At 57.2% G+C, this 27,357-nt stretch overlaps 1 protein-coding gene across 1 annotated transcript in view; it reads right to left on the reverse strand.

Annotated features, from left to right (window-relative positions):
* AGO2 (argonaute RISC catalytic component 2) overlaps positions 1-13,279 on the reverse strand; it is a 114,901-nt gene extending 101,622 nt beyond the window's left edge. Inside the window, 1 exon segment of the mRNA XM_043601850.1 lies at positions 13,199-13,279. Within this exon segment, the coding sequence (XP_043457785.1) occupies positions 13,199-13,220 (22 nt within the window). The 5' untranslated portion in view covers positions 13,221-13,279.
* Positions 13,280-27,357: the final 14,078 nt, after the last annotated feature.

Consider the following 27,357-nt stretch of genomic DNA (forward strand, 5'->3'; position numbering starts at 1 on the left):
CCCCCGCGGAAACCAGTGTGACCATCCCCTCAGTTCGGGAGTATAACCCAGCGACTACGGATTATGTCCACACACCGCCTGGTACGTGATGTTCCTGGCAGCAGTATTGACAGCAGTCGGAAGGTAGCAACAGCCCCAACGTCCACCAAGAGATGGACACAAACAAATGGTGCGACATCCATACAACAGAGCCCTTGAGCCTAAGGAGGGAGACGGTGCCAACATGGGCCGCACGAGCCTTGGAAACACCATGCTCGGTCCAAACAGCCGCGGGCGTGAAAGGTTCTGTAGAGTCGGATTCCATTTACACGAAAGATACAGATTAGGCAACTCGCTGAGACGGAATGCAGAATGGTGTTGGCAGGGTAGGGGCCTCTTTTTGGGGTGATGAAAATGTTTTGGAACTTGTGAGACGTAATGGCACACTGCCCCGTGAATGTGCTTAAATGCCACTCAAGTGTATGCTTTACAATGTCTTGTGACGGGGCGCCTGGTGGGCTCAGTCGGTTAAGTGTCCCCCCTCTTGATTGTGGCTCAGGTCGCGATCTCACGGTGGCAATAGGGAGCCCAGCATGGCTTCCAGCTGGGTGTGGAGCCTGCTTGGGATTCTCTCCCCCCCCCACACTCCCGCCCCCTCTCTGCCCCTCCCCTACACACACGCGCGTGCGCTCGCTCTCTCTCTCTCTCTAAACAAACATAAAATCTTCCGAGAAAAAAATAAAAAACAAAATCCCTTGTTAAGTGAATTTCGCCTCCATTTATAAAAAGGCTATGACATTTTGAAAGAATTTCCTATCTTTGAAAAATCGAGTATCTTCTTTTCCCTTTGTTAACGAGGCAGACATGCTCGGAAAAGCCCACACCAACAGGATCGACAGCAGGGGGAGGGCCGTGGGGCCCCCAGGGGTGCACGCTGACACTGGGAAGTGCAGCCAGGGAGGCGGAGTTGTCTATGACGAGGGAAACAACACAGCGTCAGGCTGGGAAAGATCCCCCCCCCCCCCAAGACTTGGCAAGATTCCTTCACAGCCCTCACTCCACAACGCGCACTTAAAAGTACGTTATTTCACTAAAAGCACGCAGAAGTAGATGACAAACCACGCTTCAAAGAGCCGCTTGTGGGAATGACACTGGCCACCACCGGGAAGCTTAGCAGAGTATCTCCTGCAAACCGTGACTGGTGTTTCATCCTCGCTGGACCTGGGCGGATGGCACCCCCGACCCCGGCCCACGGCGCCCCTTCCTCGCCACCCCGACGGGGCGGCAGCGATAACCCACCTAACCCACCGGGGCAGCCCCCTCCGACGGGCGGGAGGCACACCGCTCCAGGCCGCTGGTCGACGCTCTTCTGAGGGAGAGGATTCCCTGACGGAATGAAAGTTAAATCCCTCGAAAAGTCAACCTAGGGCTTTGCTGAAGACCAAAAAATAAACTAAAACAACAAGGCCACACGGAACCCCCCCAGCTTTACAACCGAATTTCTTACCTTCTTTTCCATTGACGTCAGAGCCTTTTCTCTTTCAGAGAATTTTCACCCAAGACCTTTTGTCCTTAATTCACCTCTAGAATATTCCGTGACTGAAAGGCCCGTGGGCTGAGCTCCCTGCTCAGCCCCGGGTCACATTCCGGCACTCCCAACGGGCCGGTGCTCGGAGCACGGACGTGGTTAACGCATGTGACTCCCGCAGGAAGGCAGGTCGGGGGGTCACCCCCTCATCACAGAGCCGCAAACCGGCTCACCGGCTCGGGAGCACTCGGGGCTGCACTGCCCAGAGGGGAGGGGGCCGATTCCCACAACCGGGAAGCTTCGAGCGGGGCGTGCGGCCGCGCCCGGCCACCTCCAGGCCTACCTCCCGAGGGCGCGGCTGTGTACAAGACTGATGGAAGCACAGAGGGAGGCACTCGGCCCCCCTCGCTCCACCCCCACCGGCGAGATCAACAGTCGGGCTCAGCGGGGCCAACCCGTGGGGCGCGCACTGCACCCACCAGCACCTAGAACGGACGTACCCGCAGGAGGGGACCCGGGAGTTGGTGGGGACAGAAGACGTCCCGCTGTCCGCCCCGTGACGGGTTATGATTTCACTCTTCCCGTGTGCGTCCATTACCTACGTAAGTAAATCACTTCCTAAGTGGCCCCCACGGTCCTCTTCCCTCCAGCTGCTCAACATTCGTCATCCCTGATGGACGGTGCCACGCTCCACTCCAAACAGAGGCATGAGAGGCCACGGCCATGGAGAACCACAGAACCATGGGGGCACGGGAGCGCCACCACCCGAAAAAGCACGGGGGCGGGGGGGGGGGGGGCTGGCTGGGGGGTGTGGCTTTTCAAAAGCGGACACAAGCTTCAAGTCAGTAGATTAAAACAAGAAGCAATTAAATGCAACAAACACTTAGTAAAAAAAGAAAACAGCACTGTGGACGCTGGAAGCAGACCAAAATGATTCAGGGCAGTGAGCAAACAGTTTACCGGCGATGAAGGAGACAGACAGACCTCCAGGCAAAACGCGCCGGGTGCCATAAACGTGCAAAGGGAATGCTATGGATTTTTTTCTCCTGGATTTCCTAGAACTGCCTTAAATGGAGCCTGTCAATAAAACAGAAAAGTTACCCCTGCTGCTCCCGCCTCACCACAGTCATCGATGCTTCCTGCCCCAACCCTCTACCCTGCCCTGCCCCCCACCGTAGGTGGATGGAGACTCCCACCCTATCTGTCACACAGCTGCCAAACACCCCCGGGGCGGGGGGGGGGGGGTCCCTGCCACCTGGAGAGCAAAGCGGCCCCTCCGGTGCCCCCGGCATCCAAGGCCTCCAGGCCCAAGCGGCCTACAGCTCTGGACGCTACCCAGACCTCTCTCTCTTCTCAACCGGCCGTCCGGCCTTCAGGCTGGTCCCTGGCGTTCCTCTGCCTTCAAGACATACCCGTAACCAAACAGGGGACGGGGGGAGCTTTTACTGCAGAAGCCGAACGTCAGCGTCTCACGAACCCTAAGGAATTCAGGGAACCTAGTGATCGACACCCCAGGGCGACAGTGGTGGGAAAGCAGCAGACCGGCCTCGAGTCTGAGCCTCGGAGGTGAAGTGTCCTCGAACCCAAGCAAGCAGAACACGCATCAGATCAAGCCTTCGGGTCTGGCCACCTACTTGCAGGAAATCCACACAGGACGGAGGCACATGCCGGATGACGCCAAGAGGTCACCAGCCCGGTCCAGACCGTGGGAAACCCACATACGCAAACCAGCTTCTTCCACCAAGAAGCAGCAAGGAGGAGGCGGGGAGAAGGCTACAGATGAGGACACGGGACGCGGCTGTTCGGGGCCGGGGAGGCGGGGGTCACAGCTACATGGGCACAGGGCTTCTCTGGAGGCACAAGTGTCCAGAGATGGTGGGAGCGGCCGTGCACAACTGTAAACGTACTGAGTCTTACTTTGAATGGCAAACTGCACGGTGCGCGAGCGACACGCCAATAAAGCGGTCATTTTTTTTTAAGCTTATTCATTTCCTTTGAGCGGGGTGGGGAGAGCACGAGCCCATGCAAACGAGGGAGAGGCAGAGAGAGAGGGCATCCCGAGCAGGCTCCGCACCATCAGTAAGGAGCCCAGCTCGGGGCCAGAACTCATGAACCGCGAGATCATGACCTGAGCTGAAGTTGGATGCTTAACCCCCCCCCCCCCCCGCGCCCCAATCAAGCTGTCATTTTTAAGAGGTACTGAGAGGACGACACATCAACCGATCACAATGTGGGCCTCACCTGGATCCGGACTCAGTCACCTGTTAGAATCTACATCATGTGTGTAACTGGGCGGATGGGCAGAGCAGCTGTCTCTAAACCGGTAACTAGGGGCCCCCTGAGGAGTACTGGGCGGCGGGGGGGGGGGGGGGGGGTGTAGCAGGCAAAGACACCCTCACCTTGCAGAGCCCGCTCCTGGAGAACTGTCAGTAAAACAGCATGCCTGGGGTCCGCACCAGAACAAGGGGCAGGGATGGCAAAGAGGCCTCCAGGCGAACCAGGCATCTCTGGGGGCGTCACACATGCTTCCACTCTTTCCCATCTTCCACCTGACCCGGGCTCGGCCCCGTAGGCAACCTCCTGTGGGCGGAATCGCTGACCGGCCGCCAGGCCCCCAGTCTGTTTCCGACACAGCAGCCACAGGGCCAGCAGACCCCTCCTCCCCTCCTGGGCACAAAGTCCTTCGTGGACTCCAACCCGACCCTGACTTCCCCACCCACCTGCACCTGCCTCCCTCCCTCCTCTTCCGGTTCTTGCCCCAAGCTCACCTTCTCAGGCACCTGCACCGTCCATGCAACGGGGTCGCCTGCTTCCCCCCCACCCTGCTCACCGGCCCCTGGTCTTTGGCAGGTACCCCAGACATGCTCCGGAACCTCCTGACTGGTGTGTGTCTTCTTTTGATTGTCTACCTCCCATCACACACGTTCCAGGCTGTTTGTCCCCAAGAGCCTTCACAGCCCACAGCTCAAGGTTAAGTTGTAATTACGAGTCTCAGATGCGCAAGGCCCCTTCCAAGTGTGATCTGATGTCCTCATAGGGAGCCACGTGCTTTGACATTTAGCAAAGTGCATAATTGTCGAAGCGGCAGCACCCATTAGGAACAAAGCACCTTCACAGTGGCCGCCCCCCGCCCCCGCCCCAAGTCACCGGCAGGGCCACTCTAGGGTCACCAGGTAGAAACTATAAGCAGAAAATTGTGACTCGGTCCCACCCGGTTGGGGACCGGCTCATCGTGTGGGGACACACCCTGGTGCTCTGTCACAGCACTCCTGGCCATGTGACCGTGCAAGGTGGGTCCCCAACTACTGTGAGTCCTATGTGGGCGGGTTCTATCGCGACAGTGTACTAGCCTCCGGTCCCTTCTGAGGGATGCTCACGGGAACAGTGGCTCTGAACGCCGAGGCCAAGCCTTCAGGTCCCTGGTGTCGAGCCTTACAAGGCGGCCATACACACAAGGCACCTGGCAGAGGTTGTTTGCTGGGGACATGGGTTTCTAAGTGGTTTTTTTTTATCCCTCACTGCCTGCAAAGACCCAGAGGTCAACAAGGAGAAGGGGCAGGCCGGGAGCCCGAGTGCACACCCCAAAGGGCTCCCGTGCAGAATGAATAAGGATGCTCCCCACGGCAGAAACAGTGGCAGGCAGCAGGTGCCTCCCGCCCGCCCGCCGAGCGCCGTGGCGAAGGGCGTGCCTGCATTATCTCCTCTGATCTGCTCATTCTCCCAGTGAGGAGGAGACCGAAGTTCAGAGAGGCTCACGCCCAGTCGTGAAGCCAGGATTCAAGTGAGGTCAGCCCGACCTGGAGCCTGTGCCCCGGGTTTGTGTCACGGCGGGGGGGGGGGGGGGGGGACCACAATGCCCTGGTGACACCCAACAGCTCTCAGGGGCTGCAGGCGCCTTGGCACCCGGCCTCTGCACCCTCCTGTGCCTTCTCCCCACCGTTTACTGGTATTTCCCCACCATTTACTTTGTTTCCACAAACAAACAAATGTTGCCGCTGAAGCCCGGGGCGTCACCCCTCCTGGAGGCTGGGCTGTGTCGTGCCCACTGCGTGTGGACGGGACCCTCACCGCCCGTGGGATTCAGAGGCACCTGCCCAGTCCCGTCAAATGCCCTGCCGCCTTCGTGTCCTGCACAAGCTCGGTCACAGCAAGACCGACCGCGGGGCCTGGGAGTGTGGCGAGCAAGATCCCCCCGCAGGGGCTCCCACTACCCAGTTCGCGGAGCACCACCCACTCGGTCCCCAACACGGGCACAGGCCTGCTGGGCTCACGCTCCCTACCAGCAACGGAGCGAGACCTTGTCCAGAAAAACGCCCAATGGTCATATTGTGTCACTTGACTCAGCAATGACAAGCCTCTCAAATGGCTCTGACCCGTGAACTTCAGTCGGTATTCTGCTCTTGTGTGCACGCACTTTCTACGGTAGTAGAGCTCGGAGCCCAAGCACCCAGAAATAACTAGAAGAGATGGGCTTAAGTTACAGCGACAGAGATTCAGGGGAGGAACCGCCCTGATTCCCGAGTCTGGCTGCTTTTAAGGCTACGGGTTCTTGACGACGACGTTGGCCGTCTTCCTGGGGAAGGCGCTGCAGCTCCCAGAGGCAGCCCTTCCGTCCTCTGCCCCAGCTCTACCCGGAGGTGACATGACAGGCTGCGTTCACAGCAACAGGGAACCCTGACCCGGGGGCAGGGAGGAGGGGCCGCCACCAACCAGACCTGGGAGCCGAGCAGAAAAGGGAACCTGACGTGTCATGTTTCGTCAAAAAGCCATGTTGGGGCACCACACTCTCACCTCCCAGGAACGGGGCCCCAGGGCCGGCAACCCCCCCCCCCCCCCCCGCTTCTCCCGCGGGAATGTCAGGTGCACCGTCTACTCCCCTCCCACCCCCACTCCTCACCACGGGCTCTCACACCCGCAGCACAAGGCAATCACCGGGGACACTGGCAGAATTTAACTTCTAGGGTCTTCGGGAGGTTCTCAGACCCGCTGGTTTTAAGGCCACAGCTTCTTAACGACGTTGGCTAGGCCAAGGAAGTGGGCTCGCTCCCCCGGGGCCCCAGCTCCCACTCGGCCCCCTGCCCCGTCCTCCGTCTCCCGGTGGCCTTCCAGCCCCTTCTCCAGAGCCCGCCTCAGACCCAACATGTCCAAATGCCACACGTGATCCTGCCCCCCAAGCCTGCCAGTCTCCCCCGTGCCTTATTGTTGTTAACACTGTCACCACCTGCCACATTCAACAAATGCGGTCACGGAGACGAGGATACGGCCGGCTCCCCACCACCGTCTGTGGCTTGCTTCCTCCGGCGGGCCCCATGCCGGGTGCTCCTTCAAGCTTCACGAACTCGCCCGGGGGCGGGCAGGGTCAGGCCCCTCGAGGGTGAGGACCCAGGCCAGCGCCACCGGCACATCTCACCTCAACAACCCTGAGGTCAGGGCCGTTACCGTCATTTTCCAGGTATGGAAACCGAGGCTCAGAAAAATTACATCCCCGGCCAGAGGCCCCAAGCCGGCGAGGGGTGCTAGAGTTAAGTACAGGATCCAAACCTGGGCCCCAGCTTCTGCGTGGACGGGCCCCGCGGGGGTCCTGTCTGTCACTCCACCCGCAGCCAGCCCCCGGGGGGCGGGGGGAGGCTCCTGCTGTCTCAGGCCCAGACCACCACCTACAGTCTCCCTGCCCCACGCTGGCCCCTAGCGTGCCCGTAGCACTGCCAGAGTCACCTTTCTAGAACAAGTCGGCACTCGGCACTCCAGCAGAGCAGATGGGGCCGCTAGTGGGCTGCCTGCCCCACCTTCCCTCCCACCTGCACGCGGCCCCTGGGCACTCACAGTCGGAGACGGGGTTCCCAGGGATCACCGGCGCTTTCCTCAGCCCCAGCCACCATCGCAAGTCAGCAGAGGAGTAAAGGCACCTCAGGACGTAGACATGAGGGGACCTAAGCCGGCCAGGCCCAACTCCCTGCTTTCAGGTGAGGAAACCGAGGCCCAGGACACGTACAGAGCCCGCGGTGATGCTGTGACTCCCTGTCTGTCCACTGCTTGAGCTGTGACCTCGAGGAAAGGACGAGGACTGAAAGGTGGGCTTCGAGTTCAAGGAGCCCCTGCCTCCAGCCGGCAACGGAGGGAGTGAGGTGCGGAGCCCTGTTGGTACAAACCGGCGGCAATCTCTCAAAGACCACGCTCGCATCCTCCAGACCTGATGAGGAATTTAATTTAGTAAGAGCAAAGCCACCGAAGGGCGCAACAAGTTTTAAACGTTTAAGCCCGGGGGGGGGGGGGGGGCGGGAGGCGCCTGGGTGGCTCAGTTGGTTGAGCTTGGGCTCAGGTCACGATCTCGCAGTTCGTGGGTTCGAGCCCCGCGTCGGGCTCTGTGCTGACAGCTCGGAGCCTGGAGCCCGCTTCGCATTCTGTGTCTCCCTCCCCCCCACCTCCACTCACACTCTGTCTCTCTCTCCTTCAAAAATAAACAAACATTAAAAAATTTTTTTAAATGTTTAAGCCCCGGGGCGCCTGGCTGGCTCGGTTGGTGGCACGGGCAACTCGCGGGGTTGTGAGTTCGGGCCCCACGCTGGATGCAAGAGTTTACTTAAAAATAAAATCTTCAAAAATAAGTAAACAAAATGAAACGTTTGAGCCCTTTATTTTCGAACAGACCTACAAGCCTAGGATGTAAGAACCGCTTGGAGTCAGGGAGATATCTGTCCCAATTTGCCCAGGTAGTGCTGCTGCCTTATGTCTCAGGGACATAACGAAGAACCACCCCCAGCCCCCCATTGCTTGCCAAAGTCTCCAATGTAGACGATAAACTGTCTGGTCACCCAGGGTACGGCTCTATCGAAAGATAAAGTAGAAAGGCACAGTTGTTTGGTCATGAAAAGTAAAGACCCTGAGACCCATCAGTGGCTTTCAGTTTTTAAAGCTGGAGAGAAAAAAGCAGGGAAAAAATCATAGTGCGGCTTAGTGATAGTTCAACCGTCTAGAGTGCCCACGGGCAGGGCACCTCGCTCAGGGCTCGGGAGACGTGGGCACCAGCGGGTCACAAAGTGCGGGGTGGAGCCATCAAGTCTAGAGACGTGGCCAGGAACAGACACGGCTGGAAGTGACTGAGGAGAGAGCCCCATGTCCCCACCTCACCCGCAGAGCCCCACCCACACCTGGGGAAGAGCGGTCTCCATCATCCATGACGCCAGAGTCACAAGTACGTCTGCGTTTTCTATATGTCGTAAATGTCCCTTCTGCTCAGAGCACCACAAACAAACAAGATTCTTCTGCAACGGAAAATTCCAGATGCAAAGGGGTCTGCGTACAAACACTAAAGATAAATGTGTCATAATTAAAATCGTAGCAAATGGGTCTCCAACCGGCCTTACTCAACAAAACGGAGGTATCCTGGACAATGGGGTCCTTCTTAGAAAATGGGTGGGGGGGGTGCACATACATACTCTAAAGAAAAGCGATCTTAAAGACTAAGTGTCCCAGCAAGTCCACAGCAGGAGGGTGGGCAGGGGGAGGGGTGCCAGCCTTAGAGTCCAGACTAAAGAGCCCCAAAAGAAATAAAACCAAATTTATGTGTGAACTTTTATTGAAATCCACGATCCCAGGGGCGCCTGGGTGGCGCAGTCGGTTAAGCGTCCGACTTCAGCCAGGTCACGATCTCGCGGTCCGCGAGTTCGAGTCCCGCGTCGGGCTCTGGGCTGATGGCTCAGAGCCTGGAGCCTGTTTCCGATTCTGTGTCTCCCTCTCTCTCTCTGCCCCTCCCCCATTCATGCTCTGTCTCTCTCTGTCCCAAAAATAAATAAACGTTGAAAAAAAAATTTTTTAAAAAAATCCACGATCCCAAACGACCCACTGTAAGCACACACGAGAAACTGATTATGGACCGTTAAGTGTGAAAATGGCACGGAGATTAAAACGTCCCTATTTCTTAGACATGGTACTTAAGTGTCAGGGGTGAAAGGACAAGTCTGGAAGGGGCGTTAGAGTATTTCCAGCAGAAGAAGGGGGGAGGGGCACATCTGAGGCCAAGGCAGATGATCTTGATAATTGCTGAGGCTTGGTGATGGAAAAATGGGGGAGTACTGAGCGAGTCACTCTACTTTCGTGTACTTTAAACTATTTCACAACAGAAACTGTTAAAAAAAAATCAAGTGTTACATTTTGAACACCCACAGTAACAATTCAGGAAACAAAAACATACTTGATCAGGCTAGCACGCTGGAGTAGTATCGTAACAGTCATTACAAAGAATAAACCATTCTGGTATCGTTTGAAGTTCTGACACTGAAACTAGAAGCTGACAAGAACTAATATTCTGCTTCTCAAAACCAGGTAGGTCTTAGGACTCGAAGCTTTTATATTTTGCTTTCCTACACGCTTATTTAAACGTTTCTTCAAGGTTTGAAACAGAAGGGCCCCTGGGTCGTTCAGTATTAAGCGTCCGACTTCAGCTCAGGTCGTGATCTCATGGCCCGAAAGTTTGAGCCCCATGTCAGGCTCTGTGTGGATGGTGCAAGAGTCTGCTTGGGATTCTCTCTCTCTCTCTCTCTCTCTCTCTCTCTCTCTCTCTCTCTGCCCCTCCCCTGCCCATGTTCTCTCTCTCTTTCAAAATAAATAAACTTAAAAAAAAAAAAAAAAAAAAAAGGCTTGTCATAGGTCCATGCCTCCCTGCCCGCAGCAGTTTCTAGAGGGGCAGAGAGGGACCATCTGCTCTATGGCCAACGTGCACCGTCGCCGGAAGACCAGGGCATACCTTCACTGGCAACTGGGCCGGGGAGCACAGGAATGGGGTGCAGGAACAGTTCAATGGCACTAGAAACCACCCTGAAAGCCAGTTATTCCCAAAGTCAGGATCCCTTTAGACAACTCTCAAATAAGACTCATGTGTCACAATAGTTACTTTGTTGCAACGCTGAGAGGGGTTAAACACACAGGGGCTGGGGCACCACAAAAGCAAAAGAAACAATCCCCTGGGCTCCCTCAGACACACTTTAAGATCTTTAAGTTGTTAAACACAAACACACAGACCAAAAAAAAAAAAAAAAAAAAAAAAACCCAAAACAAAAAAACAAAAACAAAAACCAAGGAGCCAGATCATCTCCCAAAGTTCAGGGTCACTGGGGAACCCACCATCCTGAACCACTAACTCTTCTGAAGAGCTAAAAACCTGATAAGCAGTAACGTCTTCAGAGTCCAAACATTAATTCCCATATCATAATAGCATTTACAACGGGCATAACTTTTACCTACTGTGAACTCTACCTTTTGAATTCGTTCATTACTAAGTTGCTTCCCCAGTACAGCAAAACTGACAGTAGCAAACCTATGTATAATTGTTCTACAATCCAGGTTGACTGTCTTTTCATTATCCCAAATTAGGAAATACAACATCCAAAAAAGTTTCATTGAAGAAACTCTTCCAGAAGTTCCTTCCAAGCCAACTTAAAAGCCCCTGTGTGTAGAATATGAGAGGCGCACCCCGCCTTGTAATTACAGTGCACTCGCACAGCCTGAAATTTGGGCTCGTTCCCGTCCTGCCATCAGCTAACAACCATCCGACAGACCTATTTGTTTTTCCAACCAAAGCCGTCCAGTTTCAGGTTTATCTGTGAACCACGGGGCCCTCTCCCCGGCACGCCACAGTGCAGAGGCCCACGGCAGAGCCAGATTCTTCCAGAAGCTGTCAGTGACCAGAAATGAGCCTGGAGACCCGGAGGACGACAGGTCTTTGGAAACGAGAGGAGAGAAAATACCCCCCGTGCGGGGCCTACGGTTCAGGGTGAGCGGCGCTCCCTGAAGCTCTCGGTTCAATTATACCTGAGCGCATGCGCACAGCAGTCCAGCCTAGAGGTAACAGGTATTTCTGACTGTGGGTCAAGGTCAAAAGGACTGAAAGCCACTTCTTTGAGGAGAGTGTCCAGAGTCGGCTTGGAATCAGACGATATGACCTTGGCAGGGTTCTTAACCTATCCGAGCCTCTGCGGTCCACCTTCACAGTGAACATCACCAATTTAGCAAGCCATCCTACCGGTTAGTTAGCGAGAGACGCAGCACAAAAGCTTCACCTTCCTCAAGGTTCTTTACTTTTCCGGGCCTTCAACTTGCAAACTGAAAATCTGAAAAATTCTACGGTGTACTGACTACCCCTTGCTGGGTTCCTTTAGGGGCATTCCGGGGGGACCCTCACTCAGCCAGCTGAGAGGCACCCTGCCCTTTCATGGGGGGGGGGGGGGGAGGGGAGGGAAGCCTGCCCGCTCAGGGTGTCAAGAAGTCAAATCTGCCCCCAAGGAGTGTGCCAAGAGGGTCCACCCTGGCAGACCTGAGGAACCTCCCAGGTGTAGGATTAAAACCATTCTTCTATCAAATTGCTGAGAGGCTGGAAGGGCTTAAAAGTTGGTAGGGCTCAGTCTCGGAAAAGCTTTCAAATTAAGTGACATCAGAAAGAAGACCGTCAGGATTCACGAGGCACAGGGCCGTTGGTGAACAGCCACAGCAGCCAGGGACGCGTCGAGGGAACTGAGCGGGTCAAGAGGGGCTTCCAGACCCCTGACCCCGAGCAGGTGGGGCCAGGGCCCCGCCAGCACGCGGCGGTGGGGGGCCGGGACCGGAGCGCACCTAGCACCGGGGCCGGCCTGCAGCCGGCCGGAGCCCGGCGGACAAAGGGGACAGGCGATGCCCTGTGCAAGGGGCAGGGCCAGCCGGGAAATTTGGGAGCCACGTGCCTGGCGGGAGAAGGAAAAAGGCTTTACAGCACTCGACCGCTCTCTTGGCCCGGCGACTCCGCGGCCCCTCCGCTGTGCGCTTAAAACAAGGGGGCAACGGGTTACTCCTTCAAGTTTTTTTAGAACTTTTCCAAAGAAAGAGCGCGGACCGGTGGACAGGGGTGCTAAGGGAGGCAACACCTCTCCTCGCCGTCTTCTAGTAAATTGTAAAAGGCAATTAGCACTTGAATAAGGAGCCGGCGTGTCTGGAATGAGAACCAGCCGCACGCAGCTTCAGGGTCTCGAGGGGCCGCCCTGCACCCTCCCGGCCCGCGGCCCTAAAACTACCACCGGGGACTGGCCCAAATTCAGCGTTTCCAGACTTTCCCCCGGAGCAGGGGCCGCACAAGTGCTGGCAAAGAGAAAAACGAAACCGAGTGCGCTCCAGGCCCGCCGGGCTCGGTCTGGCGCCGGGGGGCCCGCGCGGCCCCGGCCCCCCGCCGTCCGCACGCCCCGAGCTCGGCGCCGCCCCCGGGCCCGAACCCCCGGCCGGCGCTCAGGGCCCGGCCCCGCGGGGCGCAGCGGGGACCCGCGCCGGGGCGGCGGGCGAGGCGGGCGCGGGGCGCGGGCCTCGGGCCTACACGCGGGCCCCGGCCTCCGGCTCCACCCGCGGGGGGCGGCGGGGGGCGCGGGAAGGGGCCCAGGCCGCGCGGGGCGCCCCGACGACCGGGGGCCCGAGGAGGCCGAGCCAACGGCCGGCGGCCCGGCCCGGCCCCGCTGCCGCCGCCGCCGCCGCCGCCACCCCCTCCCCCGGCCGCCGTCTCCCGGCCGCCCGCGCGTCCCCCCCCCCCCCCCGCCTCGCCCTGGACCCCCGGCCCGCGCCCCCGCCCCCCGCCCGCCGCCCCGGCCCGCGCCCCCCGCGCCCCCCGCCAGCCCGCCAACCGCCGCCGCGGGCACGAGCGCGAGCGGCCGGGCCGGCGCCCCCCGCGCCAGGACTCACCGGGGCCGGCTCCCGAGTACATGGTGGCGCCGCCGAGGGGCTCCGGGGCCGAGGGGCGGCCGCGCGCGCGCCACGGGCCCCGACGCCGCGAGCCGCGAGGGAGCCGCCGGCCGCACGATCCGCCCCGGCGCGGCCGCCTCGCCAAACAGGTTTACCCGACGCGGCCCGGGCGGCGGGCGGAGGCGGCGGGCGGGGGGGCGGGGGGGGGACGGAGGGAGGGGCGACTGAGAGAGGGAGGGGAGGAGGGAGGGGGGAGGGAGGGGCGAGGGAGGGGAGGGGAGAGGGGGAGGGGAGGAGGGAGGGGGGAGGGAGGGGCGAGGGAGAGGGGGAGGGGCGAAAGAGGGGGAGGCGGGAAGGAGAGGGAGGGGCGAAAGGGAGGGGGAGGAACGGGGGGGAGGGAAGGGAGGAGGTGGAGGAGGGAGGGGCGAGGAGGAGGGTGCAGGCAGGAGGAGGGGCGGGGTCGGCGCGCTGGTGGCCGGGAGCCTGGCGGGGGGGCGGGACGCGCGGGCAAGTGGGGGCGGGGGCGGGGGCTGCGCGGGCCCGTGGGGCGCTGGGGCCCCCGCCGCGGGGGCGGACGTGGGGCGGGGGACCCCTCGCAGCCACTCAGAGCAGCGACGTGGTCGCCGACTGGGCGGGGCGGGCCAGCCTGGCATCGCCCCTGAGGCCGGGAGAAAGAAAAACACCCCCTTGTCCCCGCCGCCCCCGCGCGCGTGGGGGAGCGCATTCTGGCTGCCCGCGGGGGGCGGGAGACGCGGGCTGGGTGGGGGGCGCACGGCCCTTCCCCCGCCCCCTCACCCCGGGCCCCCTGCCTCGGCCGAGGGGAACGGGGGCACAGTGCGGCCGAGCTGTTGGAGTCCGGGCGCCCCGGCGCCCCAGCGCCCCAGCCTGGCTTTTTTTTTTTTTTTTTTTTTTTTTAAGTTATTACGGAAACATGAATGTCGGGAAGCTAGCTCCCAGCCCGGAGCTTGAACTTGAACGCCTGCTGGCCCTCGCACACGACCACACCGCCACCTCCCGGCCAGGGACCCAGATAATGAACGTACCCAGCCTGAACAGGAAGTTTTCGGGAGACGTTAGGCGCCAGCGACCGGGACACCCAACCCCACGGCCCCTTCCAGCGCTCAGGCGCCTCCCCAGATTGTTCTCGCGGGGCCTTTCCTCCCCATCGTGCTGCTGCGGGCGTCTGCACTCACCTCCCGTGTTCTTAGGAAGGTTCTCCCTCCTCCCCAAATCCTCGCCCATCCTTCTGAACCCCTGGGTCCGGCTGTCTTCGGGGCTTTTCCAGCGAAGCCGTGCGGGAGCCGTCTCCCTTCTCTCCTAGTTGGTGGGTGACGACAAGTCTGAAGGTGAAACACAATCCAGTTTTGCTCGTCGTTTTAACATGCTTCGTCCTGTAAACGTGTCATCTGCATATTGGGTGCAAGGAACGGAGTGTTCTTCCTGCCCGGGGTGGTGCAAAATCTACCAAGAGTCCTGCCCGCAAGGGGCGTAGCATCCTAAATAGGTTTTTTTGGGGGGGGGGGGGGAGGTTGCTAGTTCTTTGCAGTCCTCAAGCACATCCCTAAATAAGCGCCAGAAAACCTTGATTTCCTCCAGAGAGAAACTGAAAAGGACATCGATCCTCACCAAATCATTGACAGAAACGGGGTCCGTGCGTGGCATCAGCCTCCCGGTTGCCCGTGGATCCCTCTCCCGTCCTCTGCTGAGCACCCCCAGCCCTCAAGGTGGCCTGGACCACGTGGAAAGCCCTGGCTCTCCAGCCACAGTCGTCGTTCGTGTGAGCACACATCTGACTTTGTGCCTCCCGTGCTCAACACCCTTCACTGGCTCCCCATTTCCATCTGCGTGTGGTCCCCAATCCGTAACTCGGTGTGTGACACAGCCCCTGGCGGGTCACAACCTGTAACGTCACCCCTCGCCAGGCTCCTCGGATGCACAGCTTCGTTTTCTCGAGAGTGTTAATCGTCCGGGTGTGAATCAGTACTTTGGAGGAAGGTGCTTGGCGGTGCCCGGAGAGGCTGACCCACGGCCCCGGGTCGCCGAGCAGCTGGCAAGTGTGTCTGGGAAGCGCGGGGAGGGGTGGGGGTGGCGGGCGGAGACGCACAGGTGCCACCCCAACAGCCGCCAGCCCGCCGGGAGCGGGCGATGGAGGAGCGCAGGGAGGAGGAGACGCTTGGATGTGGGTGGACCCCACCCCCGACGGGCGACCAGCACCGCAGGGTCACGTCTCTGCAAGCGACAGAATCGGGTGCATAATTACGTCGCGACAGGCCGAAGGGAAGCCAGAAGGTGGTGGCCGGGAGCCGAAGCGCGGGGCCCTGCGGGTGGGGGGTGGGGGTGGGGGTGGGGGGGCCGGGGAGGGGCGCGGGATGCTCCTTCCGGCGGTTCTGCGCTCAGTCGCGAGTCTCAAGCCCCCCCCCCCCCGCGCGCATCGCACGATACATAAGATTGAAAACGATAACCAGGAGCGTGAGGGTCCCGCAGTAGGTGAGCCCGCAACTCCCACGGGCCCGCTCCGGGCCTGCCTCTCCCCCCCCCCCCCCCCCCCCCCCGCTATTTTCTGCCCGAAATCGCCGAATCCGGGGCCTCCCTGCGGGGCTCTCTGCTGTCCGGTCTGGGCCCCAGACACGCCCGGAAGGCGCAGTCCGCGCGCCCGGCGCCCGCTCCCGGGAGCGCCCGCCCGCCCGCCTCGGGTAACTTCGGAGCGAGGGCTCCTGTTCGGATGGTCAGGCCACCCCGGGTGTCCCCAGCGCCTCGCCGTGTCGCCTCTCGGCGGGGACCGCGAGGGGGCGCCGTCTCCCGCCCGGGGCCCTCGCTCCCCGCGGCTCCCAGACGCCCCCTCCTCCCGCGCCTCCCGGCGACGCTTGCCCCCTCGACTCGGGCCCTGCAACGCCAAGCCCGGCGCATCTCCTGTCCCCGTGTTCCCCCCGCGCGGCCGGAGGGTTCATCCTCCAGCAGAAAAAGCCGGGCCCCCGCTGCCTTCGTCTCTTGCAGCCAGTGGACGCACATGTGACCCCATTTAATTGGGTCCCCAACTCTTGCTGCAAAATGCCTCTAGAGTCGTCTCCCCCCCCCCCGCCCCCCGCTGCTCTGCTTCTCCCTGTTTTCATCCAATACCGGGGTGCTGGCCACATGGGGCCGGCCCAGGGGTCTTCTGGTGCGCCGTCTTTCTCCCTGTGCAATCCACTGCTCGGTATTTGGGGGGTCCCCGTGCTGCGCTAAGACTGCTGGGACAGGGACGCTGGTGGGCCTGCGCGCGGGGTGCACCCACCCGCCCCAGCAGGAGCTGCAGGAGAGGCGGGAACACGCGGAGCACTCCTACACCCGTGGGACCCCAACGCCCTCAACGTTGGGGCCCTTAGTTTCCACAAGTCTAAAATGTAGGCGCTGGAAGAAATCAGTTCCAGAAACATGTTCTGCACGTGATAAAAGCAAGGCCAAGAGGTCAAATAAATGGGAAGCATTGGGTTGACACTAAACAGACTTAGCGATCGCGGACCTTCTCAAAACCTTTAACGAAGCGTTAAGAATCATGATTCTACAAAGAGGAAGGAGGGGAACAGACAGGAGGCAGTCCCACATCTACGCGGCCACACAACTCTTTGGTCACAGGGTGCCGCCGGGTTCCGTGGAGCGCCCTTTGGGAAACACTGAGGCAGCGCTCTTCCTGGGACCCCTTCCAGATCCTTTGAGTGAAACTACTGACTGTTTCCTGAATTAAAAACTCAAGAGTGCGGTTGTGAGCCAACAAGTACTCGTACGGTAGTAGGAACGAAATACGCGTCTAAGCAATTTCTACACACTGACCCCAACGTTGGATGGAAACCACTTAGTTTGAATACATAAATCACTCGGTCCTCTTGCGCACCCAACAGAGGCTAAAAATCCTGAGCGTGCAAGCAAGGGGGGGGGGGGCGCTGACCCCCCTGTGCTGCAGAGGGCGTCACTTACGGGAACAGAAGTGGCAGGAGTGCAGGAGCGGCCGCAGCCTGTATACATCCAGGACACACTCCTTTTGCTCTCGGACACGTTCCTCTGTCTAAACAGGAAAGGCAGCCGACATGCCACCAACACGCAGACATGGAGAAATCAACTCGAAACGGATGACAGGTTGCGACGTCAACATGAAACGTAAAGAGAAAATTTGGGGGATCTGGGGCCGAGCAAACAATTCTTAGACGTGGGCCCCAAAGCGCAACCCATGAAGGGAGAAACCTACGGGACTTCATCAGAGTTAGAAGTTTTGCTCAGGGAGAGGCTGCCTTAAAAAGGTCAGAGGACCGGACCGGCTTCGAGCAGGAGAAAATATTTGCACACCGAGTATCTGACGGACGACTGGAATCTAAACTATATGCAGAACTCTCAAAATTCCACGGGAAAGAAAGCAAATCGTCAGGGCGCCTGGTGGCTCAGTCGGTTAAGCGTCCGACTTCGGCTCAGGTCACGATCTTGTGGTTCGTGAGTTTGAGCCCCGCTTCGGATTCTGTCTCTCCCTCTTCTCTCTGCCCCTCCCCTGCTCATAATCTGTCTGTCTCTCTCTCAAAACTGAATAAACTTCAAAAAAAATTTTTTTTAACGAAACAAAACCCAGTCGATTTGGAGCATGGGCAAAAGACAAGACAGGGAGAGACACCCCATCAAAGAGGAGATACTGATGGCAAATGGACCACCGCGGACCATCAGAGTGGTGCACCTTCAGACCGCAATAAGACGGCCGTGTACGCCCATCACAGTGGCTGAAATAAAAAATAGTGACAGCAACCAAGCTGAGGACGCGGTGGAGAAACTGGATGGCTCCGCCTTGCCGTGCAAACGCCCAGCAGTACAGCCCCCAGGGGAAAGGAGTTTGGCGGCTTCTCAAAACACGAAACATGCAACCGCCACACGGCCCAGCAATTGGGCTCCTGGGTATTTGTCCCAGAAGAACGGCACCTCGTGTTTACACGTAAGCCCGCACGTGAATATTTATAGCGGCTTTATTTGCGTAACCAGAACTTGGAAACAACCCAAAGGTCGTGAATTGGTGAGCAAACAAACTGTGGCCCATCCGCACATGGAACGTTCCTCACCAGTCGAAGGGAACAAACCATTGACACATACAACCACTAGCGTGAACCTGAAGAGAAAAATGCAGAGTGGAAGGAAGTTACGTATTACGCGATTCCATTTATACGCCATGCTTGAAAGGACAAAACTATGGGGATGGAGAGGAGACTAGTGGTCTGGAGGGGCGGAGAAGGGGTGGAGAGAAGGATGACGAGGCTGTCGCTGGCAAAGGCAGCAGGAGGGTTCTCACGGTGGTAGAGAAACTGTGTGTCTTGATTCCTATGGATGCTAATACCCGGTTGTAATATTGGACTGTGGTTTTGCAAGATACTCCCATTGGGGAAACTAGAAAGGGCAGTGGGGTCTCTCCATCCTGTTTCTTACGACTACGTGTGAATCCGCAATTATCTCAAAGTCAAAGGTTAATTTAAAACAAAGGGGCGCCTGGGTGGCTCAGTCAGTTGAGCGTCTGACTTACACTCAGGTCGTGATCTCATGACTTGTGAGTTCGAGCCCCACATCAGGCTCTGTGCTGACGGCTCAGATCCTGGAGTCGGCTTCACATTCTGTGTCTCCCTCTCTCTCTGCCCCTTTCCCTTTTGTGATCTGTTGCTCTCTGTCTGTCTCAAAAATAAATTTTAGACTTTTCAAAAATTAAAAAAAAAAAAGAACTGCTCATTAAAAGGCATTTTAAGTGAGCCCTCCTTTTGGATTTATTTATTTATTTTTACTGGGAATAAACCATGAGACTATTAGGGAGATTTGAATTCTGATAGGCTGTTTGGTGATATCGAGGGATAATTATTAGCATTTTGAGCTGGGATGATGGTTTTTGATTATGTCAGTAAAAACAAAACAAAACAAAAAAAAAAAACAGGAGTGCTGGTTTTCTTTTTTTTTTTCTTTTTTTTTTAAAAATTTTTTTTTTCAACGTTTATTTATTTTTGGGACAGAGAGAGACAGAGCATGAACGGGGGAGGGGCAGAGAGAGAGGGAGACACAGAATCGGAAACAGGCTCCAGGCTCTGAGCCATCAGCCCAGAGCCCGACGCGGGGCTCGAACTCACGGACCGCGAGATCGTGACCTGGCTGAAGTCGGACGCTTAACCGACTGCGCCACCCAGGCGCCCCAAGGATTGCTGGTTTTCTAGAGCATTAAATCGAGGCACTCCCCAGCATGAAGGGGCCACTGCTGGACTTTGCTTCCAAGTTACCCAGTAGGGACTAGAGATGGAGGAAGGCAAGCGATGGGCGTAGGGGGTCACTACACTCTTCAGTGTTTGCACATCTTTGAGAATTTCCATAATAAAAAGTCCAAAAAGGGCATCATGAAGTGTGGAAAAGCCCAGAGAGTGGGAGGAGACTTTGAGCCACATAGGGCCATCAACCAGCCAAAGACCCAGAAGCCATAAGGGAGTTAAACAATTTCTAAAAAACACAACCCAGTAGAAAATTGGCAAAACACTCAGACGCTTCAAAGAGAGAAGCGCAGAAGGCCAGTAGCCGCGTGAAAAGGGCACTCGCCTCGGTGATCAGGGCGAAGGATATTAAAGTCCCAAGGCGAGACCACCACAGACCCACCGGATCAGGGGCTCTGAAGGGCAGGAGGGGGACACTGGGGCCTGTTCTGAGCTGGCAGGGGGATCATCAAGTGTCCTTCACCCGAAGTTCCCTCTCCGCCACCCCCAGCCCATCGGCACCATCATGATGCCGCCTCCCCGTCATCTTGGCTCGTCTACCGCGTCGCCTCCGGCCCCACCCAATGCAGTCCACTCCCACCCCCTCTCCGCACCCCTCCAGGCCACTCTCCGGGCTCTCTGAAGTCTGCTGGACCGCGTCCCTGCTGGTCCAACTTTTCCTGCGTCCTGCTGCTTATGGGGGTGAAGACACGCCCTAGTGTGGCCCGACTCCTCGGGACGGTCCCTGCCCCCTCCCCACCTCGGTGCCGGCTGTCCTGCCCCCCTTCCTCACTTGTCCTCACGACACCCTGAGCCTACGGCTGAGAAGCTAGCCCAGAAGTAGGCTGTGGACATCTAGCTTTTCGTGCCGGAGGGGGCCCCAGGACGCCGAGGTCTCGTTGGCCGGCCCACATCTAGGACATCACCTCCGCTCCGGAGAGTTCCACGCGAGGAACACTGAGGAACGCAAGAAGAACGCCTAGCGTTTACGTAGTGCTGGGTTTCCGTGCCATGAACGGCAGCTCGCGGAGGCTAGATGGCCTCGTTTCTCCAAAGGGGCAGGGGGTGAAGTCCCACAGCTCTGGGATTGGTCTCGCGTCCTGCACCCCTGCTGCGTTCGCACGGTGTCCTCACCGGGACCCACAGGCCAGCCATGGTCAGGAGCGAGGGGACACATGCCTCGTCCTTGCTGCAGGGCCTGGCACACTCGTGGTTACTCTGGGAGGGGTGGCCCAGACTCACCCGAAGTCCTCTGTTTCAAAACCGTGTTTCCCCACAGCCCCACTCGGAGGAAGCAACCAGAATTGAGACACATCTAGAGGCCGTGTGGTCACAGCAGAGGAGGGTGCCCGTCGATCGGGGGTGGGGGTGCTGCTTCAGGCCTCTGGTTGGGCTCCCACCGGCGCAAAGGGAAGCGTCTCGTTCTGTGTTTCTTGCAAAAGCAGAACTGAGCATGTGGCCCCGAGACGGGGAGAGCTTTCCACCGTCCCATGGGGTCGCGCACCCCCCAAAATCCCAGAAAGGATTTCCATCAAGGTTAAATAACCACTGGCGTTCTGTGCTTCTTGTGGCCCAACCCCGTTCTCAGAATCACGCAGGCGCCGTCGTTCGTTCAATCCTCGGAGGGCTCCCCTGGTGCTACCGATGGGGACACTGAGGCAGAGGGACCGCACGGCCAGTAAGAGGCACAGCCGGGCTTTGAACCTGAGCGGCAGGCCACCCCCTGACAGGTGTGCCTGTGCGGTTGGTGTCTCAGTCTCTCTGTGAGGCTCACTGGTGCGTATGGCGACATCGTCTCCAGCTCTGTTCACCTACCCCCTGAAATAACTCAGGATTTCTATCCCCCTCACACACTAAGCTGACACCTAGCGTATCTCCTAAGTTTAAATAGTTACAAAGAATACAGTTCCTGGCATGTGGTAAATACTGACACTTAAAACAAAAGTGTCCTATCACTTTTTAAAATGTAACCAGATGGAAAATAAATACATTGATTGGATCCAACATGATCCATTAAAGAACGGAACCTGATCAATGTCTTCTTTTGGCATTTAGATACTTGATCTTTCTGTTACCCCCAGAGCTCGTATTCCCATTTAAATTCTTCGGCAGATATTTATCCCGAGTTAATATTTTTACATCTCAAAGTCTTACTGATCACTCTACATGTTCCTATACGTTGTATCTATACGTTGAAATTTTAAAATTTGTTTTACTTCCCGCAAGCCTCTCAGTGTTGGAGAAATTCCTCTGGAGTTATTTTGCATAATGATCAGCTCACAACTGCTTCAAAAAATACACATCTATTATAAACTTGGAATAATAATTATTGGCCACGGAAAGAACAATGTTGTTGGAGTCGCACCTCGTAAAGAGAAGCGTGGGGCTTTCTTTCCCCACGACTTCGCGGGTCCGGGAACGACTGACTCATTACTGAACCGACACGATTCTGTTCTCGTTTCCCATTTCTGTAGCCGTCAGGGCTGCGAGCTGCGTTCCTACAAATAGTAGATGGGAAATTTTGCTGTGGCCGTGGGGGTGTCTGAGCCCCTTCCGCGCCGCCTGCGAAAATCACAAGGTGATCTCCTGCCAACGGTTAATGGTGTCCTGACTTACAGCTGACAGTTCAATTCGCTCCGTTTTGCGGGGGGACGCTGAGTGCTGGAAATCACCCGGCTTTCCCAAGGATCTTTTACGGCCCCAGGAGAGTCTGCGTGTCTGCGAGAAAGGTGTGGCAGGCCGGATTCCGGTCCCCCAGTCGTTGCTCCTGCCCCTCTCCTTCTGGAACGTTCATTTCTCACTCCATGGATGCTGACTCAATGTTCGCAGTGGCCCCGGGAGACTTCAGTGGGGTTGTGTGGTTGTGTGGTTCGACCGCAGCCTTGGCCTCTCCCCACAGTTCACCTGGGTCAGCCAGAGGCACTCTGCCCGCTCGGCCCGGCCCCAGCGCGCACAGGGAGCCTCCCGGCCAAGGGCACCGGGGGGCTAAGGCTCACGGCGAAATCCCCGTGTTGTTACAGCAAAAGCAACTGATTCAAAACCCCGGGGGGCGTTTTAAAAACATGGCCATTGACAAACTGGCTGTACGTAACTGCCAACGGGTGAGAGGAGCCGAAAGGAAAATACCTTGAAAGCCGAAGACTAAAATTAGGTGGGACTCGCGCTGCCAGTCGAGGCCGCGTGGGTGTGCAAAGGCCCTGCTCCTCGGCCGCCTGGGACATGGGGGACATGGGTTCACACAGGGCTGGGGGACATGACGGTGTCGTTACTCCCTGTATACCTTTTCCAATAAAGTGTCTTAAAAGTTAAACGGCTTTGACTCCTTCTTCAATTTTTGTCGAACCCTTAGAGCTGCAAACTTAGTTCATTCAATTTATGGAAAAACTATGCATATAATCCTACTCGTCAAACGTGTCAGCCAAAAAGTGACTTCATTTTACGATGTGAATGCTAACAAACATTTCCAGGAATATTACAGAATCTACCGAGAATTAAACAAAAGAATGCATCCTATACGACAGATTACTAAAGACAGTCAAAATTACATTTAATAAAGATTAAAGTCTAATGTAATTAGTGTATCTATTTTACAATATTTTACAAGAGCCAGAAAACAGAGCATTATATTCTTTTTTAAAAACTTTATTTATTTATTTTCGAGAGTGGGAGCACGAGGAGGAGAGGGGCAGAGAGAGGGGGGAGACACAGAATCGGAAGCAGGCTCCAGGCTCCGGGCTGTCAGCACAGAGCCTGATGACCCCAGCCGAAGCCGGACCCTTAACTGACCGAGCCCCCCAGGCGCCCCTGGATTGTCTCATGAATTTAGAGGAAGGGGAAGGATATACTTAAAAACAGTCACTCCTGGGGCGCCTGGGGGGCTCAGTCGGTTGAGCGTCCGACTTCGGCTCAGGTCACGATCTCGCGGTCCGTGGGTTCGAGCCCCACGTCAGGATCCGTGCGGACAGCTCAGAGCCTGGAGCCTGCTTCCGATTCTGTGTCTCCCTCCCTGCTCCTCCCCTTCTCATTCTCTCTCTCTCTCTTAAAAATAAATAAACATTAAAACAATTTTTTTAATTCAAAAAACCAAAAACAGTCACTCTGGCAGCTCACATGTCATATTTACTTTTTGCTGTTGGGGCAGAAATAGCAAGCATTTGAAAATACGAACTAAGAGGAGGCTGGATTGACCACAATTAGAACACTTCTCGAAACGTTTCAAAAAGGTGGGACTTAACTACCCCACTGGCTCAGGCCCGTCCACCAGGAGAGAGAGAGGGCACAGGTTTCCTCCAGCGTATCTCGAGAAAAGTGCTCGTCTCCGGAAACGCTCCGGCTGGGTCCCACGGAGCTGCGGTCGTCGGTGTCAGTGTTCAGCTGCTGCGAGTGGCTTTCCCTTCCCACCTGGTAACCTGCCAACCAGGAGGAGTCCTGAGATCGGCCCAAGGAGAGAGTTGCGCGTATGCACTTGATAGGGCGTCTTGGGCATTCGCTACTTCTGATCGATGTCTTTGCTATCGCGAGCTTCTCCCTCAAGGCCGCTCTGTCCTTTGGCGCGTGTTGGGGACACAAGGGGCATAATCCAGGTCATACCTCCCCGGACGCAGAGTGTCCGGACGGCCAACCCCCAGGGTCCGGGCCCCCGGGGGGCCCATGGGCCTGGCCTGGCTGTGAGAGCCCTCCCGAGCTCAGGTCCAGGCACCAGAGTAAGATGTGGGACCAGGGAGGAGGCCCTTGTTCCTCACAGAGAGAAACATCTACAGAACCCGATCGTTCAGAGCCGTCCGAGCTCCCTGATGAGTTGGGGTCCCAGGGGCACCTTCCCGGCTCAGAGACCGTGCTCTCCACGGCCCTGCGACCTGGGCCACACCGACCACCTTGAGACACTGGATGTCAGGACACGGGAGCCACGTAAGAGACACGCAGGTTCCACATCTAGTTTTGTGCCACTGCTGAAAGGGAACGTGACCGATGTCTTTCAGACAAGATCTAAAGGGGGCCCTTGGGTCTGCTCAGTAGTCCCCCGGGTGTCAGAAGATTGGCCATCTCTGGAGATTTCTCTGGTAAGCTTCCGTCTACAGCGTCACCCCGGAGGGCGGGAGGTAGAGGGGACAGCGGCACGCTGGGCGGGGGGCGGGCTCTGGGCTGCTTCGCTGGGCCACTTCCCTCACGAATGACTAAGGGACCCCAAGGATAGTTAGCACTGATCCTACTTTGTCCCCTTTTTTTCCCCGACATAAAACACTCAACACACAGCTCCGTGGCTTTGGTACCTTCAGTGGCATCAGCTGCCTCTGTCTAGTCCCAGAATTTTTGCATCGCCCCCCACAGAACCCCACGCCCTCTGGCAGCGAGCCCCCAAACCCCCTCCTCCAGCCGCAGCAGCTGCCGCTCTGCTGTCTGTCCCCACGGGCTTGTCTGTTCTGACCGTTTCCCACAAAGGGAGTCATGTGCCACGTGGCCTTGTGTCTTACACTTAGCGTCATTTTGATCCCCTACATCTTGAGGGGCCTGTAACCCCACGCCGATGGCTGGTTTCCAAGTCTCTCGGGGGACGGGGCTAAGGTTGGTCCTAGCGCCCCGGGGTCCCTCACCCCATCGCTCGCCCAGGACTCCACCTCTCCGGCCCTCCCTCCAGCAAGGCCAAGGGCAGCACCCCGGGGCTGGGGGCAAATGCTGGGGCAAACTGTCCCGCCCCAGTCAGGGCCTCTGCAGACCCCCGGCCTCTCCACGGGGCGCAGTCCCCAAGAGGGACCTCCCCCTGCCTCCGGGCTTTTCTCTAAGATACTGGCTACACTGCAGCTCAATGTGGGGAGTGAATTGATCCCGGGACCCCTGCTCATCAGTATTTCCAGGAACTCCGTGCAACTTGCTGTCAGGGGACAGATGACAGGGAGATCCCCCCCAAACACACACACTCGTTTCCTGGAACCCCACCGGGCAGCGCCCGCACACCAGCTTTAAGGACGTCCTAGTTGTTGGTTGTACCTAAATAGTTTGCTTTGTTATATTGTGTTTGAGCTTTTCCCACTGAACGTTCTATTGTAACACCAAGTCCCAGGTCTTCCTTTCTTTTGGTCCTTTAAGGTAAAAAACCCACTGATTTTTCTGTTTACTTGTTCTTCCGTTGCTTTGGGGATGTTACGCCGCCTCCAGATGCCTCGCTGTGAGGGCAGCCCGGCTCCGAGCTCCCACCCCGTCCTCCGTGTCCGGCCTGACCGGGGAGGGGAACTAACCTCGAGTTGAATTTTATGACCTAGCATGAACTGGACTCAGGCCCATCTTAGTCCGTACTTGACTTTCAAGGTCAAAACAGAGGGGCCGCTGAGTTCTTACGCACGGTGTTCACTCCTGGGTGTAGGAAAGTGCTTGGTGTATGGTGCCCGCTTGATGGGCCTACGCTGAGTAAGTGGGACACACGCAGAGTGGGGTTCTACCCGGGACGGACAACGATTCAGATCAGGGGTTGGAAGGGACAGTCGGAAAGCAAAGTTGGTTTTTTGCTTAGATGCTGTGGTATCTGGCTCTTTCAATAAACTGGATGGAGGGTCACCCGGGTGGCTCAGTCGGTTGAGCATCTGACTCTTGATTTCGGCTCACGTCACGATCTCATGGTTATGAGTTCAAGCCCCAAGTCGGGCTCTGCGCTGACAGTGCAGAGCCTGTTCGGGATTCTCTGTCTTCCTCTGTCTCTCTGCGGGCCGCCCCCCCCCCCCCCCCCCCCCCCCCCCCCCCCCCCCCCCCCCCCCCCCCCCCCCCCAGTTCACGCTCTCTCTCAAAACTAACTAAAACAAATGTAAATAAACTGGATGGAGGTGCATGGCCTTCATCTAAGGACACAAAGTCAAGGATCCAAGGGTCAGATTCAACAAGCCGACCTCATATGTGAAGTTTGACCTCCTGATTTAAGCAATTACCGAAACGAGCTCATGAATTCGCTTATTCAAGGACGTTTCGGCTCCAGAAGCTGGTGGAAATGTCAGGCCCTAACAAGGGGCTAGGAACCACTATTTACAAGCACTGGAATAGGTGTGGGTGAGACAGAGAGCATGTCACACCCATGAGCGAGGAAGCTCTGAGCAGGGGACCTGTGAGCATAGACGTCACTGAGAAAGGATCTGAGGGGACGTGTCTGCAAAGAAGACCCATGAACAGCCAATATGCGCATGAAGGACGCTCAACGCCGTTAGGCCTCAGAGAAATAGAAATCAAAACCACGGAGCCAGCACTAGGTGGTCAGAAAAATGAGCTCTCACCAGTGTTGCCAAGGCTGTGGAGGGGACAGGAGCTCCCACACAGGGCTGGTGAGAACGTGAAACGAGGCGGCCACGCTAGAAAATCATCCGGCAGTTTCTCAGATGGCGAAATATAGAACTGTCATACGACATTCACGGGTATATACAAAAACTCGTATATAAACGTCCGTAGCATTATTCACACATGACAACCAAACACATAGAAACAGCCCGAATGGATGCCCAGTCTCGGTCTATCCACACGATGGGAAATTATTTGGTGATGGAAAGGAAAAGAAGTACTGGTGTGTGTTAGAAAAGCAGACAGACTTTGAAAACATGACGCTAAGCGAGTAAGTCAGACAAAAGGACCACGAGTTGTGTGATTCCAGTCACGTGAGAGATCCAGAAGAGCCAGAAAGGAGATTCGTGATTGATTGCCAGAGGCCGGGGTGGCGGGAGATGGTGAAGGATACAGAGTTGTTTGCGGAAGCAAAGCAGCGTTCTAGAATCAGCCGTGGTGATGGCTGCTGAGAGTGCTCCAAGATGGCGGCAAGAACAAAGGCCGACAGGCCCATACGAGCGGGAATGTTCTAGGCCCACGTGGCCAAGGTCGGGGGTGACAGAGATATGGTAGGGAGTTGGCAGTTCCCAGGTCGTGCTGGGCCCTGGGGAGGAGGGTGAATTTTCATATTTTATTCTA

This window comes from Prionailurus bengalensis, chromosome F2 (genome assembly GCF_016509475.1).
Source record: "Prionailurus bengalensis isolate Pbe53 chromosome F2, Fcat_Pben_1.1_paternal_pri, whole genome shotgun sequence".
In the NCBI taxonomy this organism is placed as follows: domain Eukaryota; kingdom Metazoa; phylum Chordata; class Mammalia; order Carnivora; family Felidae; genus Prionailurus; species Prionailurus bengalensis.